Source organism: Amblyomma mixtum, chromosome 7, assembly GCF_055824585.1.
Source record: "Amblyomma mixtum isolate Tamu chromosome 7, ASM5582458v1, whole genome shotgun sequence".
Taxonomy (NCBI): domain Eukaryota; kingdom Metazoa; phylum Arthropoda; class Arachnida; order Ixodida; family Ixodidae; genus Amblyomma; species Amblyomma mixtum.
This window is the reverse complement of record NC_143018.1, coordinates 106,254,113-106,273,056: the sequence shown is the minus strand read 5'-3', so window position 1 is coordinate 106,273,056 and position 18,944 is coordinate 106,254,113. Positions and strand designations below refer to the sequence as shown.

Below are 18,944 nucleotides of genomic sequence, written 5' to 3'. Positions count from 1 at the left end.
GAAAATCTGACTAGCCTGTCGTAGCTGCAGCGAGCGAAACTCCCGCGACAGCAGACGATGTAGAAAAGCTCGACTGCAGCGCCACTAGTTCCCGTGACCGCCACTTTAGCCACCTTCCGAGCGGAGCTGCGAAACTGAAACTGTCTAGGAACGTTGGACGAAACCCAGTTTCTTAGACCCATAGAGTTTCTTACTACTACTAAGAAACTCTATGCTTAGACCGACCAGTCAAGACGTGCATACCGATTTAAGCGCTTTACTGCAATGATTTACAGGAAATAGGTTTGGATTAATTTTTTAATCAAAAGCTGCTTACAACGATGTCTTTGCATTGCGCCTGTGTCAAGGTGTTGCGCTCACTGATAAAAAACACGCACACAAACAAAAGCCAGTTAGCGCCCGACGGCCTTTGGAACGGAGAGGCGACGTATCGCTATCGCTTCGGGGTGTTGTCGTTTTTGGTTTTACGGCGCCAACACAACAAAAACAGTAGCCTTGGGTCGCTCGAAAGCACTTTTCTACATACTTCTACAGCCAGCCGAGTGCGGGAGTGGCAGCGAAAATGATGCGAGCGATCCAAGTGCATAAATTCGGCGGGCCGCAAGTCCTTCAGGTGGCGACCAACGTTCCGATTCCCAAAGTGGAGCCCCGAAAGGTAACGGCTGCGTCGTCTGCTGTAACGTGTAAACTGCGTCTGATCGTTTATTGATCTATCGCTTGCAGTTTGGTGCGATGAGTGCGCGAATCTGTGAGCTTGAACTGCGCGAGTTACGTTGGTGGCGGTGAAATAAGGTGACACACGCACACATAGAAAGACAAAAACACAGCTGTGTGCGGAAGTTGCTCCGTGTGCGCTGTAACAGGTGCTCGCATATATCTGTTGACGTCCTACTTTGCGTTTTGATCGCGCACACGTGCAAAAGTAGTCAGCGTGTGTCAGGACGCCAACGTGCTACAGCTTTTGCTGCAGTTCACATAACTTAAACGTGAGGTTCTAGTGTTCTGCTGCGCTTTGTCGTTAACTGGTACTAGCGCGTAGCGCCCGCGGCGGCCGATGCATTCGATTATTTTTGTCCATTCGTTAGTCAGTTCCTGAAATCTGCCGTATCCACTCGATCAAAAGTACCGGGCGCTGACAGCATAGAGAAAGAACGAATACTGATAGCCATATGCAGCAGTACGGGCGACGATTTACGTCATGCAGATCGACCATGCATGTGCGAAAATTATTGCACGATATCTGCGCAGTACCGAACACGTTTTAAACTGGTGGTATCGGCTTAAGGGATGCCACGGCTAACGTCTTTGTGTACCGATTCGGGCGAGCCTGTGTAACCGGAGTCGCTATATTAATCTCTCGCTCGCACGCCCTTGTGATGGGAAGAGTTTGTGGGGATTTACAGCAGCGTGCGCCCAGCTGTCAAAAGTAGACTAGCCTTTGCTGAGTTTCCAATATCTCTGCTTTGATATATACCTGTTTTCCCCAGAAAACCTAGTGGTACTGCAAATGTGCGTGCGTATGTGCGTGTGTTTGTGTGTGTGGGAGAAATGCTGGTGTCTAAAGAAGAAAATAGTGTAATCAGCTTGCAAGCTTATGACAGCACAGTAGTTATGAAGTCACATCGCCACAAACAGGCTCTCGATACTTACAGAACTTCAAGTATAAAAAGGGGGCACCACCAGTTTAATAAAGCAAAAGCCTGTGAATTGGACATATTGATAAAGTGCATATCAAATCTTAAAATTTTGTGACATATCCGACTGAGTTGTGGTATGTTGAACGTGTTCCCATTCAAGGTAAAGCTGAACATAGGGGAGCTATGTGTAGCTTAAACAGACAAAGATTATTCGTGGGCTCTGTTTGGTACAGTGGATTGCGACTTGTGTCTCTATGGATGGATGCATCGCTCTAAACTTGAAGCTGATTATAGTACACTATAACGGGCGTAGTGGGTGAGAGAACAAACGCAGGGTAATGCCTAGTTGAAATCAAGAGGAAGAAGTGGGCTTGGGCAGGGCATGTAATGCGAAGGCAAGATAATCGCTGGTCCTTAAGGGTAACGGAGTGGATTCCAAAAGAAAAAAAGCGTAGCAGGGGGCGGCAGAAGGTCAGGTGGGCGGATGAGATTAAGAACTTTGCGGGGATACAGTGGCCGCAACTGGCAAAGGACAGGGTTAATTGGAGACACATGGGAGAGGCCTTTGCCCTGCAGTGGGCGTAGTCAGGCTGATGATGATGATGATGAAGTACACTAGTGCAGCACAGAGGAGAACACGCCGACAATTCGCTCACACTCAGGCTGGTTTTCCTGCTGTGGTCAAAGCACAACCCTTGCTGTGGTACTTCTTTTCATGCGTGTGCAGGTTCTGGTTCGTGTTAAAGCAGCCGGTGTCAACCCTGTGGACACATACATCAGGGAAGGCTCCTTTGGCTACTCCTACTCGGCACCGTACACACCAGGAAAGGATGGGGCCGGACTGGTGGAAGAAGTTGGCGAAGGAGTCACCAGTGTCAAGGTAAGGTGGTAGACACAGGGTGGCAGTTAAAGAAACTACTAGTGCTTAAAAAAAAACAAAATTCAGGGGGGGACTTTGCTGACCTAAAGTGTGGTGAGGCGAAAGCGTTAAGCACGGTGTTGCTGCTTGTGTCACTGATGTGTTGATAAGGTCTTAAGCTTCTCCTCTAAGAGCGGAACGCGATAGCATCTTGCAATGCTGCCAGGGAGTCCACAGAACGCCATCGCCCGTTCACGCCTTGCTCTTGGTAAATTGGTTTTTGAGGAAAGGAGATGTATCTGTCTCACATATCTCAGTGGACACCTGAACTTCACTGTAGGGGAAGGGAGGAAGATGGGAATGAACGAAGACACTGTATTCACTAGAGGTGCCTTTGTTCATTCGAAACCATCGAGCTGGCATGGTGGAGTGGTTTGTGCTGGTCTCACACTCAGGAGAGCCTAGTTCAATTCCCCAACTCGACCAGTTTCCTACTCGGTGTTATTTATTTGCTATTATTACTCAGTTAGTCATTAATTATAATGCAATTATCATAGAATGCTTTAAATGGCGTTCCGATATCATTCGACTGCCATATATTATGTATCGATTAAGCAATGATTGGCATATGCCCATAAAGGCACGTAACCAAAATGCGGACACATCTGCCGACACGGCTGCTAACGACTGTGTAAGGCATTAAAGGCTTTCGCCTTAAAAAGAAATGTAGGATGTTGGGACAGGCTGGAAAGAGAGCTCAGTGACCCACTTGTGTTTCCAGCCTTGTGTGTGAAACCTTGTGTGAGGAGACTTCTTAATAGGGCTGTCATCCTGACTGGAACTGTAGATAAGCTGGCTGTCATCTTTCTTTATTTTCACAGAGCTAGCTGTAAGAAGTGAGGCTTGTGAGGTTTATGCTGCTCTGAGATGGGTGTAGCAGAGAGAACACACTCCTGCCTGGTCAGCCCTGAATGATGAATGCGATAAAAAGTGTTATTGTAGTAGAGTGTCTGCCTGCCTGCATGCTGTATCTGTGTCTATATTGGAGTAATTTGTCTGAGGTTGCTGTAGCCTATATTGCCTCACATTCGTTTCTGAGCTGTATTAGTATTGACTTCCCAGTTTGAATGTATTTTTATGTTTTTGATTTTATCTTTTCCTTTTTTTTGCCAGCTAAACATATTTTGTGGTAGTTATTTTGCTTGTACATAGGCGTGTTCACTCCTGCATCGGCTCATAGTGGCTACAGGAGCTAGTGCACACCCTGTTTAAAGCCACTGTGTTCTCATGGTCCCTGTACCCAGTCCAGCTATGGTAGTGCATAAACGTGTGATTTTTTGATTGTGTTGTAACATAGAACATGAACAACAGCGCTGCCTCACTGCAATGAACTCGATGACACAAACCTTGACTGTGCAATGTCCATAAACCTGAGACACTGCTTTGAGTTCCAGCACAGATGTCAAACTAGCTCTTAAACTTTTTAGCCTTGTAAAACACCGTCAGTGTCAGAATGTGCCCAGGAAGCCAGCATGTCGTGGTTTCTTTTTTTTTGCTGCCTAACATGTGTGGTAAAAAAATACATTGTGGAAATTCACAGCCACTAGAAGGGTACACCCAAATTAAATTATTAATGACTGGCTGCATAGGGAAAAAGTCTGCTATGAACGAGTGTGATTAGTCCCAAAATAAAGCGGGTGAAAGGAAACATAGTGTTGAGGCATGTATGGGTTCTGGTGCTCGGGTGTTCTGGCGTTCTGGTGCTGGAGCACCCCAGTGAACCAAAGGGTCCCACACAATCCAGTTTGTAAAACTCCTCTTCTAGTTCTTGTATAGGAGTCCACATGCGTTATCTGGGAAAGCACTTCTTGACAGAAAGATTAACTGGTGAGTTGACCTTGTGACAGCAATGTCTATACTCTTTCATCTGTGCCATTTGCATCCTATGCTCTCCTGCTTTGACAGCGTGGCGACCGTGTGTTCTTCTCCAACCGGAACCGGAATAATGTGCATGGATCATACGCACAATACAGCCTGCTGGATGATGTCGATGTCTGGCCACTGCCGGAACGTGTGTCCTTCGAGAAGGGCGCGGCCCTCGGAATCCCGTACTTCACAGCCTACAGGGCTATCATGCTCAAGTAAGGCACCCTCCTCTACATATACATGCATCTCCCACTTTGTGGCAATTAAGTACATTAAAGGGACACTGGGGACTACCGCACGCAAGTTTCGTGCTTACTGTCTGTTCATAAGACCGCTGTAATTAATTTTTCAATTCAATTCAGTTCAGTTTATTCTCCAGTTATGCACTGCAACGCTCTCCGGGCTAAAAGGACCGACTGGGCCTTGACTGAGTCCCGGAGCCGTTTACAGAGCAGCGACAGGCAGTATTTAGAGAGAAATGCTATACAGTGCAAAATTAAACAGAGTACACACATATATGCAAAGCACACAAAAGCAGACACATATATACAGAGTTTTATAACCACAAAATGCGAGGCAGAAGGCAGTTACAATTTACTGAAGTACTCGTGTTGCTTTTTGCACGAAAATTTATTCACATCTTTATGGCTATTTAATATAACAGGTAGATTGTGCTTTATGACTGCAATTTATAGTTGGTGTGAAAATGAAGAATGAGCTAAGGGTCGGTACTACGGGTAGCAACATTGTATTCGTGGAGGGTCAATGAAGATACACGTTTAAAAAATGATTGGAACTCTTTTGTAAAAAAGAGAAATATTCCTCTTCTTTTACATAGTTCAGGTTGTGTTTCTAGTAAATGTTTGCCTGTTGAAAATATGTGAACGTTACGGAAATGGAATCAGGATGACTCGGTGCCATTGTCACAAAGCGTATATGATTGACACTAGGCAGCTAGTCCTTTGTTAGCCACAGCCAGTATTAAACCATCAACAAATAATGAAGGGCTAAATTGGCTACTGAGTTTCGAGTCTCTTCTGTCTCTCACCTGTCTGCGTACAGGAAATGTTGACGTCGAGAAACTCCAACAGCATGGACTGTAGTAGAAAGAAGCATCATCATCAGCCTGACTACACCCACTGCAGGGCAAAGGCCTCTCCCGTGTCTCTCCAATTAACCCTGTCCTTCGCCAGTTGCCGCCACTGTATCCCCGCAAACTTCTTAATCTCATCCGCCCACCTAACTTTCTGCCGTCCCCTGCTACGTTTGCTTTCTCTTGTAATCCACTCCGTTACCCTTAAGGACAAGCGGTTATCTTGCCTTCGCTTTGCATGCCCTGCCCAAGCCCACTTCTTCCTCTTGATTTCGACTAGGATGTCGTTAATCCGCGTTTGTTCGGTCATCCACTTCGCCCGCTTTCGATCTCGTTAACATTACACCTATCATATTTATTTCCTTAACTCTCGGCGTTGTCCTTAACTGAAGCTGAACCCTCTTTGTTAGCCTCCACGTTTCTGCCCCATAGGTGAGTGCCGGTAAGTAAGATACAGCTGTTGTATACTTTCCTCTTGAGGGATATTGGTAAGCTACCATTCATGATCTGAGTGAACCTGCCATATGCGCTCCACCCCATTCTTATTCTTCTAGTTATTTCCCTCTCATGATCCGGATCTGCGGTCACTACCTGCCCTAAGTAGACATATTCTCTTACTACTTCCAGCACTGCGCCACCAATTGCGAACTGCTGTTCTCTGGCTAGACTGTTTAAAATTTGAGACAGTGTAATTTAGCACGGCTGGACAGCGTGTGAAGACCTGCTGATTATAGAAGTTCTGTGAGTGAATGTGTGCGATGATAGCAGTTGAAGATGAAGTGCACGGGATTTCTTTGGACCATTCCAAGTGTTCTAATGTTATTTTAATGGGTGCTCGGTGCAGTCTAGTTTGTGGTGTCAGGTTCTGTCATCTCTCTCGCTCTATGTGCTGGTGCCAGGGCCAAGACGCAGGCCTCCCACCACCTCCTGGTGCACGGTGCAAGTGGTGGGGTGGGCACGGCCTGCATTCAGATCGCCAAGCACCTGGTTGGTGCCAAGGTGGCCGGCACCGCAGGCACCCCGTACGGACTGGAGCTGGTTCGGAGCCTGGGCGCCGACTTTGCTGCCTGCCACCGGCAGCGGGGTTACGTTTCCAAGATCACGGTAGGTTCCCCTGCGCACTGTTCATGGTGCACTTGTTGGACCTGGGCAGATTTCACATTTATACTGTGGTAACTAGCACAAAGAATGGAATGCAGGACTCTTCTTCCGAGGGGGCACACAGGACAAATTGAGGTTGACTGGATAGATTACCTTTGGTTTGGTTTATAGGGTTTAACGCCGTAGTGGAGGGCTCCGGAAATGTCAACCACCTGGGGTTCTTTAACGTGCACTGACATCGCACAGCACACGGGCCTCTAGAATTTCGCCTCCAAAGAAATTCAGCTGCCGCGGCCGGGATTGAACCCGCATTCTTCTCTGGTCAGCAGCCGAGCACCATAACCACTGAGCCACCGCGGCGGCAGATTACCTTAGATCTGGGTAGATAACCACATTTTAGTGTCGCTGGTTTCACTTAAAACGGTGCTTTCTTGGGATAGAAAAGTCCAAAAAAGTGGAAATGCTGGTGTCATCGCCGTCACAACCAATTGTCATTTTCACAAGCAAGCTGGCTATGCTACACTGTCATTCACTTTCAAATGGTGGTCACATAGTCCCTTAGAAGTTCAAATGAAGTGGTGGGAAATAAAATGTTCCATTTTTAAATTCAGTTTTCTCAGCAATAGATGCTTATTGTGCTGCCAGACAATTGTAAGCAAAGCAACGAAACACTTCATTTTGCTAAGAACAAAAGATGGATATATAGTTGTCTTTACTATCCGTATAATCATCATCAGCCTGACTACGGCCACTGCAGGGAAAAGGCCTCAAGTTTGATACCCTCATGCTTTGGTGTTTCTTAATCAGATCTTTCATCTCCTGAGATAGCTTGGCGGTAAGGAGTAGATGCACCAAATTTTTGGCTGCAAGCTTTTTTTTATGGAACACTCCCTTCTGAGAGCGTTGAACATTACTTTTCTGCATACTAATTTTTAGACCCACCATGCTGCTTTGACCAAGTGCTATCGCAGCAATAAATGATATCAGCTGCTACAGCTTCCACTCAGCTGTTGAAACTGAAGCAGCATGGTTAAGATACCACAGATATGGGCTCAATAAAAGATTTGCTGTATTAGTCACCTTGAGAGGACAAATTCAATTATACGTATTATTTGATCGGAGTGGGAAAATTCTGTGCGGCAATTTATTTTTACTGCTACCCTGTGCATCATTAAGAAGAAAAAACACACAACCAAAGTTTGTTGTGTGTACCTCCTTAACAAATAAGAAAAATGGAAAATAGGAAAATAACAAGAACGAGTATTCAAATAGTATTCTTGGAAGAAATGAGACAAAACCTTCGATGTTGACACTTATGGTCATGAATCATCACTTTTAGGGTAATCATGGAATATAAACTATACCGTATGGTGTCTGGTCGTAAATACTGTATCTACTTGTGTAATTTGCGCACTTTCTTTCTTTAAATTATGTCTTCAAAAAGGGAGGTGCAGCGTTGAAATTTTGTGAACACGTGGTAAAAAACTCAACAAAGGTCATAATGCACAACGCATTGTATATTACCGCCTGTACGTTGACCCACCAACTTGCACCCCCATTGGATGGCATGATGGCACATGGGCAGCTCAAAGCAATAAACGCACGACGGTACAATTGTGAAGCCAGCCGTCAAAGGCAACTGGAGATAATGGGCAATAAAACGACACCCTTGCGTGCGGTGCAGCTGACAAGCGATAAACCGAACAGCAAACTGTTCCGTAGTTTCGGATTCCTGGGCATGAGTAACAGTTCATCCAGGAAAGGGAGCGCCAGCGCAAGCAAGCCGGGTAAACGGCGTGCAGTTCATCCGCTCGCACCTTTCACACGCCGATCTTCCCAAACCTGCCTTGTGCGTACCGCGTGCATGCTGGTGGTCTGGCGCAGCAGAGAGAGTAAAATATATGAGAAAGTTTTTCTTATAAACTGCTAATAAATTACCAGTTCGAAAATTATGCGAGAGCGCAAATTACGCGAGTAAATACATTATGCCTTCTTTTCATGAAACGTCATGTATTCAAGAAAACTTTGCACAGAATAACAGAAGACGGAGGGAGAAACACGTACACACACACGAGCGCAAACTTGCAACTGTATTTTCGGAAATGCATCGCCCTAAGTGGGGAGCCTGGTCTGGAAAAGAAAATTTTATTAATCTAGTCATAGTTATGAAATTCTCAGGGCACATGTATTTTTGTGTGCTGATTCTAGATATGTCGTTTAATTTCATGTAGAAAAATTCCTTGAGCACTTATGCACTTTTTATGCAAGTGCTTTGCGAAGAGTTTTGAAGAAAATTTGATGCAGGAGACTCCCTGAAATGTATGCCATTGGGTTCTCTTGACGCCAAGGAATGCAATAAGGGTAAAATTATCATCCTGGCTGCCATAGAACTTGAGTTATAGGTTACTGAAGCTGCCACTTCAGAAACAGGAATACAGAATTTTCTTCTCATTTCGGAAGCAACAACTTCAAAAGTCTATGATGTAAGTTCTATGATAGGCAGGAAGACAATTTTACCCTTATTGCACTCCTTGGTATCAAGAGAACCCAATGGCATACATTTCAGCAAGTTTCCCACAAGAAATGTTTTTCAAAACTCGTCGCAAAATACTTGCATAAAAATTGCATCAGTGCTCAAGGAATTGTTTTACATGAAATTAAATGACATTTTTAGGACCTGCACACAAAAATACGTATTCCCTGAAGATTTCTTGTGACTTTATTAATAAAATTTTTTTTTTCAAGACCAGGCTCCCCCCTTAAGAAGCAGAAAGGGCGCAAGCGTGTACGATAGCCAGTGCAACGCGTGTGGGAGCACATTGGTACAGCAAATATAGCATCAGTGATAGGCACAAGACAATTCAAACTCAGCGGAAATGCCCAGAAAGCAGGAACACGAAAGCGGGTTATCGGTCGCCAAGAAAATCAAGTTCTTTTTTTGAGAAGGGCTACCGATGCCTTACTCACGCAGCCTGCCGTACTAGATATCCCGAGGGCCTCCACAATATTCCGGGCCACCCTATTGGAAGCTCTCCCGATAACCACCGTAGAACGGAGGAGAGGGTGACACTGCTGTTTCTTCTTCTTATTCCTGTCATGTATGCTTTGCAACGTATGATTTGCGTTTTCAAAACTGATCAAAAGGAAATATTTTTTGAGACAGAAGCGAAGTATACATTATGGCTGGATACAATTCAAGAACAAAGTGGCAGATTCCCCCAAAGAAGGCCGTACAGCCAATAGTGTGGATCAGTTTTCATGATTCTGTGGTTAATTCAATTAAGGCATGGTTAATTTTCGTTCATCTGCCATCCTCTGGGATGTCGTGATAGCAGGCCCAAAGGGACACACCTCAGCCTCATGAAAATCGGCCGACGCTATTGGCTGGCGTTCGTCCTTTGAGGGACACCTGCCACTTTGTTCTGGAGTCGTATCCAACTCCAGCTATAGGAGCTAATCTTTTGTAGAAGCTTTTGTAGAAATGCAAGCTTGTAGGCTTTCTGTGTTCGCTGTGGCTAATGCTTTTGGTTTGGGCACTGTTGTTTCAGCTCATATTTCGAATGCGTTCTGGGAAATTACAGGAGAAAATATCTTTTGTCAGAATAGGTTATTTTGCAGCAGGGAGATGTCAACACTTGATGCAGTAAAAAGCAATACTATGCCTCCCTGGAGGCCTGTGAGGTAAAAAAAGTACCAGGGGCGCTTCAGTAGCTTGCATGCAAGTAGTGAAAAAGGATTGCAGTTCTGTTCTAATCCTATTCCAATTTTATTCTAGTTCCATTCTAATTCTATTCAAATCCTATTTCAATTCTATTCCAATGTTTATTCTAATTCTGTTCCTCTGTAGTTGATTCACTTGTAGTACTGTCTGTTACTGAGTAACATTGCATATTTTTCTACCTTTGATGATGTCACACTGATTCAACGAGTTGTGAGTTTTGTAACACCGCCACTTTTTGGGGACGTCAGGTTTTCGTATCGATGAACCATCACAATAATAAATATTTAGAATCAGCTTAGTGTTGAAAAAGTTGTGCTTGTGCAGCCCTGTCACTGGGATCTGAAAATAGGAGTGTCTATTTCGATGTCTTTTCATCTGAAAATGGAGGACAATAAGAATGCTATCATTGGTATTCTTGCTGACTGGCATAATGTTGTAAGGCCCACTATACTACTTCCTCTCGCAAGTTGTTTGCAGTACTGTGAAAGGTAAAGCTCTGTCGTCCAATCAATGCCAACGAATGAACACAGCACTGTGGGGGACTGCTGCGAAGTGGTACGCCGCCTTTCATAAGCCTGGCTTCCTCCAAGTTGGCTGAGTCTCTTGCATGCTGGAGCTGGACAGTGGTGCTCCTTCCTTCCCAGAGATGGCGCCACCAGTTGCAGTGTGAAGGGCACAGAGGAACACATTTTGCAGCACATGGCATCCTCGTTGGCTCAGCGCGTAAATAACTTGTCAGATGTATACAACTCGTCGGCATCTTTTAACTACTGACAGGAGTGGACTGAAGGGCACGGCCTGAACGTCATCATCGAAATGCTGGCCAATGTCAACCTCGAGCATGACCTCACCCTCCTGGGCCAGAATGGTGTTGTTGTGGTGAGTACTACAGCCTGCCCTCTGTGCTAATCTTCTGCTTCTGCTTTGTAAATATTGACATGCGAGGAGTGCTTGAACGCATGCACCTGAAGACAGCCTTGAGAGCAGCTTTGCATTCTCTTCATTTTCTTTGAAGTAAATGTTAACTTCTCAATGCAAACTGAGTGTTCTTGGACTGTTGCTAAATGTGACTGGTGAAGAACACAGAGAAATTTAATGCTAGCCTGCACAAAGCCATTTAACCTTGAGCAAGTGCCTTTAACAAAAACAAGCGGTCTTTCTCTATCCTGCCCCGCCGCGGTGGCTCAGTCGTTACGGCGCTCGGCTGCTGGCCCGAAAGACGCGGGTTCGATCCCGGCTGCGGCGGCTTAATTTCTATGAAGGCAAAACGCAAGAGGCGCCCGTGTACTGTGTGATGTCAGTGCACATTAAAGAACCCCAGGTGGTCGAAATTTCCGGACCCCCTTCACTATGGCGTCCCTCATAGCCTGAGTTGCTTTGGGACGCTGAACCCCAACAAACCAAACCTTTCTGTATCCAAAACTTCTCTGGACAAATGTGCAAGGAATTCTACCATGCTTATTTAGCATCGCACGGATGTACAGGAAAAGCCTGCAAGAGGTTCCCTCTTTTCACCAATTCCAAGTAATATGCTGCATGTTGCCTCGACTAGTATTAAGCATGCAATTCTTTTAATTCCCGTTGTCAGCACGTCACAGGTGACCTTGGTGCCAGAACGGAGGGAGAACATGGAGGCGAACCTGAATGAACTTTGGCAGAACTTTCTGTCTGTCCTCTTGTGCCTGTGTGCTACGCTGCCGCTAGGGCAGTGCACACATCAACAACTGCTTCTTCCTAGTCCCGTGGTGGGCAAAGCTAGCGAGCAGCGCAAAGTAGGTTATGCAGTCTGAGCAGTGCATGTACAAGCCTCGCGACAGATCATCAGCGATGCGAGAGTGACATGACTGTTGCATAATCGGCACCCCCACAGGCAATACCTTCTGCCGCCGGTACTTTTTACGGGTTCTGTGCACTGTCGTGGCATATCGCTGTGGCTCTGCACGATGCATTGCACTCTCCCGCCTAAACAATGCTTTGGATGTGTGTTGTATTTAGTTGAGACGAGACATTGCCTTGCAATGAGGGTCAACTTTAGAATCTGTTACACTGGCACTGCAAAGCATTTCATGCTTACGTCTACACTCATCCACTAGAGAGAATGCATTTTTTTCAGTTCCCCTTTACTTCATAGTGAGACAGTTGTGCCCCATCGTGTATCACGCATGGATTCCAGGAGTGATTAGGAAGTGGAATATCAGAAAATGGAATGCTGACTGCCGTTCTTTAATGCAGAATTGCGATGTTGCATGAAGCATTCATCATTGCATGCTAAGACCACTGCCACCACATAAGACCAAGTTTATTTATTATTTACATAATACTGCAGACCTTTTGGTCCAAGCAGGGAGGGCAAAAGCAAATTACAGGAAATTTACAGGAAGTTTTTTTCACATTGGAGGTCACGGAAAGTGACCAGCAGCAAGAGGATAGGCTTTGTGCCAACTTTATTAGTAGGGAGATAGGTAAATGTTTGGGCTAGTCACTAAATTTTCCAGGACTACCAGATATGGACATTTTGTGTAGCTGGCTGTCAGGGAGAAATGTGCTTCTAATGCAGGAATGGCAGCTGCTTTTCCGAATCCATTCCTGAACCGTACAACAGTTTTGAACTCAACAGTGTCCTTACTATTTGACCTGTAATGGATGCAGTATGCCTCAGTATTGTCGCGTTGTAGTGACGGCAGTCCAGCGGTCAGGAATACACCAACACAACTTGCAAACGAAGCTCTTTATTTTGGCTGACTTGCACCCGCAAAAGAACTGAATCACTCTGCGGCGGCGTAAGCAACAGATGTGCTTGTCAGTCGTCGAACTACGAATGCCCGCCACTCGCGGCATCGCTCATATTAAAGACGACAAGGAAACTTCGAGATAACAGGTCAGCAATCTGGAAAAACGTAGATGCAGCTCTTCATGGCTGCGATCAATCAAGATTAGTCTGGTCGCTTCTCGCGTCACGAACAAAAATGATAACACCCCTTTCCTGCATTCTTGAGCGTGAACAATCGGACACTGCAATGATACGCGGCAGTATCATACTAGTTGATTTGCCTGGCTTGCAAAGTCTTCCAAATGGCCCACAGTTGCTGCTAGCCATGACTTAATGGCAAAGCAGAAAGGAAAGAAAGAACAACACAATGAGCTTGAGTCCACCCATTGATGAGCAGTTATATACCAGGATGAAGCAATTGTTAGAAATCTCCTAAGTGTTTGCTGGATGGAGTTATCTCACTGTGTTTACACATATGGAATGGCATGTGTATGTAAACAGAGGCAGTATGGCTGCTTCTGCATTTTTACAGGAGTGATGAAAGTTGCTCTTCTATTAACATGCTGTTATAAGCCCACCCCTCAAATAAAGGCCTCTGCCTAAAGGGCCCTTGAGATATTTCAAATAAATCAATAAGTAACTTAATAAATTCTGAATTACTCTAAGCTTCGCTAGCGCACTTGCAGAACTGTGGCCATTCATAGCCTTCCTGTGTTCTTAAGTAGACATTGAGTGCCAGCCTTTGTGCAACCTTCTTAGAGTAAGTCATGAAGTGGCATTGAGTTCATCTCATCGCATTCTCTTTATTTCAACACTAGTTGTTCCTGTACTCTTGTTCTTATTGTTTTGTTTGTCTTTAGTTACCATGGCAGGGTTTATTGCGAAAAAAAAAAATTATCTGGGGAACTTAAGGAATTTACTGCAACGAATGCGAGAGCATAGCAATTCTATTCTTAGTTGTTTTCAGATTCTATTATTCTAAATCCATTCTAATTCTATTTCAATTCCATTTCAATTTTTTTTTATTCCTTTGTAATGGGTGCAGTAGTAATTTCTAGTACTAAATCTTGGTTAACATTACGTATTTTCCCGCCTTTGATGATATCACACCGTTTCGACTAGTCATGAGCTTTGTAATGGAGCAACTTTTCGGGCAGCACCAGGTTTATGTGCCAATCAGCTGTCTTTGCTTTCGCATTAATAAACCCTGCCATGGTAATAAAAAAGGTTTGATTTAGTGAAGCTCCACTACTTCTTTAAAATGCTGCTGATTTTTCATTGGAATAGAGCGCCTGTAATTGGGAATTGTATATCAATGCCCTGAGTTACTTCGTGCAGGCTATATTGCAGTGAGCTGCAGACTTAAGTGTCGCATTCTCACCGTGCAGGTCGTGGGCAATCGTGGGTCCATCGAGATCGACCCCCGGCACATGATGGGCCGGGAGACGTCCATCATCGGGGCCGCTCTTTTTTCTTCCACCCCTGTGAGTCATCTCTTGCTGGCTCTTGCTCTTGGTTATCCCTGACACTGGCTACCATGGTTCTCTCACTACAGTCATGTTCAACCATGTGCAGCATGGCGTCTAGGATTGTGCGCACAACTTTTCAAACTTTTTTTTCGAAGCACGTAGAGGCGTTTTCATGAATGATGCTGGCTGCATTTTGTATCTCTGCCGGAGAGAATTCTAGGGCCATTTCGTGCCTAGAAATAAAAGATCGCTTTTCAAAAACGAGAAATAAATATGAATATCTTGCAGTTTGGCAGTGCTGCTAGGGAGTGCTATCTGGTGCTGTAACTTTTTTCTTCTCTGACGTGGCGGACTTAAGGACACTGTAGCTGAGTTACCATTGGGGAAACAGCTGTGGATTATGAAGGAAATAAATAATTTTTCATTAATGTGTTTTTCTGATGAATAGCGCAGAAATTATGGGAGCGAGAAAACGTGCGACACGCATAAATTCCCAAAGTTTCTTAGAAATTGATGTTATTTTTGTGAAACAAGTGGCTTCAAACATACACACGTTAATTTAAAAATTTTTCTTCGTAGTAAAACATAATGCATGTCTGAAGGGGTTAACAGGCAAAGAAAAAAGCACTTATATAAGTATTCAGTGATTCGCTTGGTTCATGTTTTTTTTTATCCTTTACTTTAAAATTTATTACAGTCGTTACAGGTGGGAAAATATGCCGTTACTGGTGAAAACGATACAACCAACTAGCCCTCACAGCAGTGTAGGGGCTACACAAAATGTGATGAAAGCCATGTTTTGCAAGTTGGCATGCAAGCCAGTTATTGTTTTGCTCAGATTTTCTACACTCACTGACTTATTTACTTCCACACCGTAGTTATGGAAGAATGGCAGTTACTTGCAGATTGTCGCAGAAACAGCAATGCTAGCAAAGTGGGCTTTATAAATGGGATAAATTGCAACGATTTATTTCCTTTCATTAAACTGTCTCATCTAAAACTGTTTGAACTGAATGAGGTACAGTCCTTGAGAGCTTGTAGAGTGAATTACAAAAAGACAGAACAAACTTAAAGTTATTGTGATTTATTTTTGTCTCTCTGAGAGTCTAGGCAAGATTAGTGCAAAGCACCTTCCTACTATTATTATTTTTTTAGCTGATAACCTGCCAGTTTGGTAGTGTCATGTGGATTCTTAAGTGTGAAATAGCTCTGTGAACCAAAGCATGCATACACGAACCAGATTGTTAGCTTGCGAATTACCTAGCGAAACATTAAGTATTAAGCTATGCTCCCCCAGACCAAAGAAATTAAATTCATGTGCCAAAATTGCACTCCATCAACATTTTATAGAAGGTGCACAAATGATGTTGCATGTTGGATGGTAGACAGAAAAATTTCAGTGTCTTTCGGTAAGTCATCACTGCAAGACAGCCGATTGTGTTGAATGCTCAAGCAGCATTACCTCTTGCCTAACTGTGCAGATGTGTGGGTAAGAGTGTATTTTTCCAAAATCTCGCACGTGTCCAAGGCCGAACAAAAGGGCCGAAAGTTATTTTGTTCCGTGAGGCTTTCCATGACAGTTGAAACTGAAACTGAAGCGAAAGTGAATTTAAGTTACCGAGCCTATCATATATTTCAGGTCCTGGTCTGCATAATGCGTCACTAAGCACTTACTGATAGAATTTAGGCACTGTATTTTTTTAACAGTGCTTGGGACGCTTCTAGGATATTTTATTCCCCAGTGGACACATGCACATTTTGCGGCCTGAAGTACCCATCACTGTGCCCCTTCTTAATATACAGCATCCTTTCTTCTTCTCTGCAATTTGCACTCTTTTCTGAAGAAGTTAGCGTAAGAAACGGTCAAGGGACCGAAAGGAAGGACACATAAGACATTCACGGGCGCTACTACCAACTGTTTATTCATGCGGTCATACAAGGCGTATAAAAAGGGAAAAACAGCGAGCATGCACATAGAGAGGGCAGATAAGGCACAGCAGACTTGCAACAAGTCACTAAAAAAACGAGTCTAAAAAAGCACATCAAAAAGTTGCCTGAGGGTTGTGAGAGTGACATGTCTGTTCACGTGTATTGTGCTGAATGTGCTTTTTTAGACTCGTTTTTTTAGTGACTTGTTGCTACAGTCTGCTGTGCTTTATCTGCCCTCTCTACGTGCATGCTCGCCATTTTTCTCTTTTTATACGCCTTGTACGACCGCATGAATAAACAGTTGGTAGTAGCGCTCGTGAATGTCTTATGTGTCCTTTCTTTCGGTCCTTTGACCGTTTCTTACGCTAACTTCTCCAGAAAATGCATCACCAACTAGCCCGGCAGCTTGCTCTCCTGAATTGCTCTCTTTTGCAGGAAGAGTGGCAGACCACAGCCAAAGCCGTCATTCAGGGGCTCGAAGCCGGTTGGCTGGACCCCGTCATGGACCGCACCTATCCACTGGCCGAAGCCAAGACTGCGCACCACGATATTATGCATTCAAAGGGTGCCAAGGGCAACATGGTGATCAACCCAGATCTGTGATCACCGGCGCCACCTGCCGGGCTAGTTGGTTGCGATCCATATGTCACAGCAGCGCGAACACAAAACATTTCATTACATTTCATGGAACTCATTGTATGGTGTGATTCCTGTTATCTTTTGATGCCCTGGACATTGTGTGGGTCCCAGTTTGATCACGTGCCTTGATTACTCCCCCTGGTGGGCTTTTACCCGGTGTGTGTACATAAGTGCGGGTTCAGTTTTGTTCAAATAAAAGTTGGAAGTTCAGCACTCTGTGCTATCTTCTTCTCCTTCCTGTGTTGTGTTCGCGCTGCAGATACATATGGATCACCAGCGCAGCAGCTGGAACATAATCATACCTCGCACATGCCACTGCCAGAATTAAGGGACTTCACTGCGTTTTGTCTGCCGCGTCTCAACTTGGTGAAGTGGCTTACATTTTGCTTGCCAAATCGTGAGTGCTATCTTTCGCAGTGTGGTTTGCCGCTAGCGCAGTTTGCAAAATGCTGTTGCCTTAACTGCAGTACTGTACAGATCCAATGTAAGCGAATCTGCATTCGCATACCCCTAAAGAAGGATTAAGCAAACAAGGGAAGGGGATGAGGGGCTCGTTATAAATATGAAAGAAGCCAACAGCCACAGAAACCAAGGGGCACAAGGGATTTTTTTTAATTAATTTATTTTTTTTGTGGTGCTGATCAATTTAGAATATTACTGAATATGTTATCGCTTAAAGCTAATTGATCAGAAAAGCAGAAGAAAAAACAACCATATGCCGCCGGTGGGATCCGAACCCATGACCTCCGAATTACGCGTCCGGTGCTCTACCTCTGAGCTACGGCGACGGCTGTCAATTCTTCTGCTTTCGGGGGTATTTATGTTTACAAGTAACCTAACCTTGAGAGTGTTCATCAGCGCCACCAACGTTGACAAGCGGCGGACGTAGGACGTCCTGAGTTACCGCAGGTGTGACGTAGAACGTCATCGAACGGAGAGGGTGGAAGCTGCGTGAGAACCCTCTTATGCTTCCTATGGCGTCAAGGCTGCCAGAATCGAGGCCCTCGTGGGTTCGGATCCCACTGGTGGCAGTGGTTGTTTTTTCTTCTGCTTTTCTGATCAATTAGCTTTAAGCGATAACATATTCAGTAATATTCTAAATTGTTCAACACCACAAAAAAAATAAATTAATTTAAAAAAAAAATTCCTTGTGCCCCTTGGTTTCTGTGGCTGTTGGCTTCTTTCCTAAAGAAGGATGTGTGAAATGTGGAAAAAATTTTCAGAATTATGGTTTTTAGGTGGGACGTAACAGTGCTCAGTCGGGTCAGATTTGCAACATGTGTCACATTTGGAATTTTCTTTGTTCGTGGAAAGAGATTGCACGGGGAATGGAAATTAAGTATATTTCCTTATAATGATAAGGAAACATGCTTACTTTCCATTCCTGGTGCTATCTCTTTCCATGAACTGTATACATATACAAACTGTAGTATACGAACTATAGTGAGCTGCATACATAGCTTCACAAGAAAAAGTGTTGGACCAATGGTTGCTATCTTTTGGGTGTCATAACAGTGTAAAAACTACTTTAGTACCATTTGCCGCTTGTGGTTGGTGCAACTCTGTTCGAGATTTCATGCCTCCCACCCAGGATACACTCGTTCTTGGGATAAACAGTGTGCATTGTAACTGAAAGCTTCCGCACTAACCTTCTGTCCAGTGAATATCTTTCACAGAGGTTGAAGAGGAGTTGTATCTTACCAGTACTCACCTACGGGCAGAAACATGGAGGCTAACAAAGAGGGTTCAGCCTAAGCTAAGGACAACACAGCGAGCTATGGAAAGGAAAATGATAGGTGT

The 18,944-nt window shown here is 44.5% G+C and overlaps 1 protein-coding gene across 1 annotated transcript; it reads left to right on the top strand.

The window, feature by feature from the left end:
* The first annotated feature begins 200 nt into the window (after window positions 1-200).
* LOC149337114 (zeta-crystallin-like) lies at window positions 201-17,771 on the top strand. Its single transcript, XM_089553328.1, has 7 exons — window positions 201-655; window positions 2,365-2,517; window positions 4,462-4,637; window positions 6,415-6,619; window positions 11,115-11,216; window positions 14,496-14,591; window positions 16,941-17,771. Exons 1-7 carry the CDS (start codon window positions 563-565, stop codon window positions 17,106-17,108), a joined length of 993 nt encoding a protein of 330 aa, XP_089409454.1. The 5' UTR covers window positions 201-562; the 3' UTR covers window positions 17,109-17,771.
* Window positions 17,772-18,944: the final 1,173 nt, after the last annotated feature.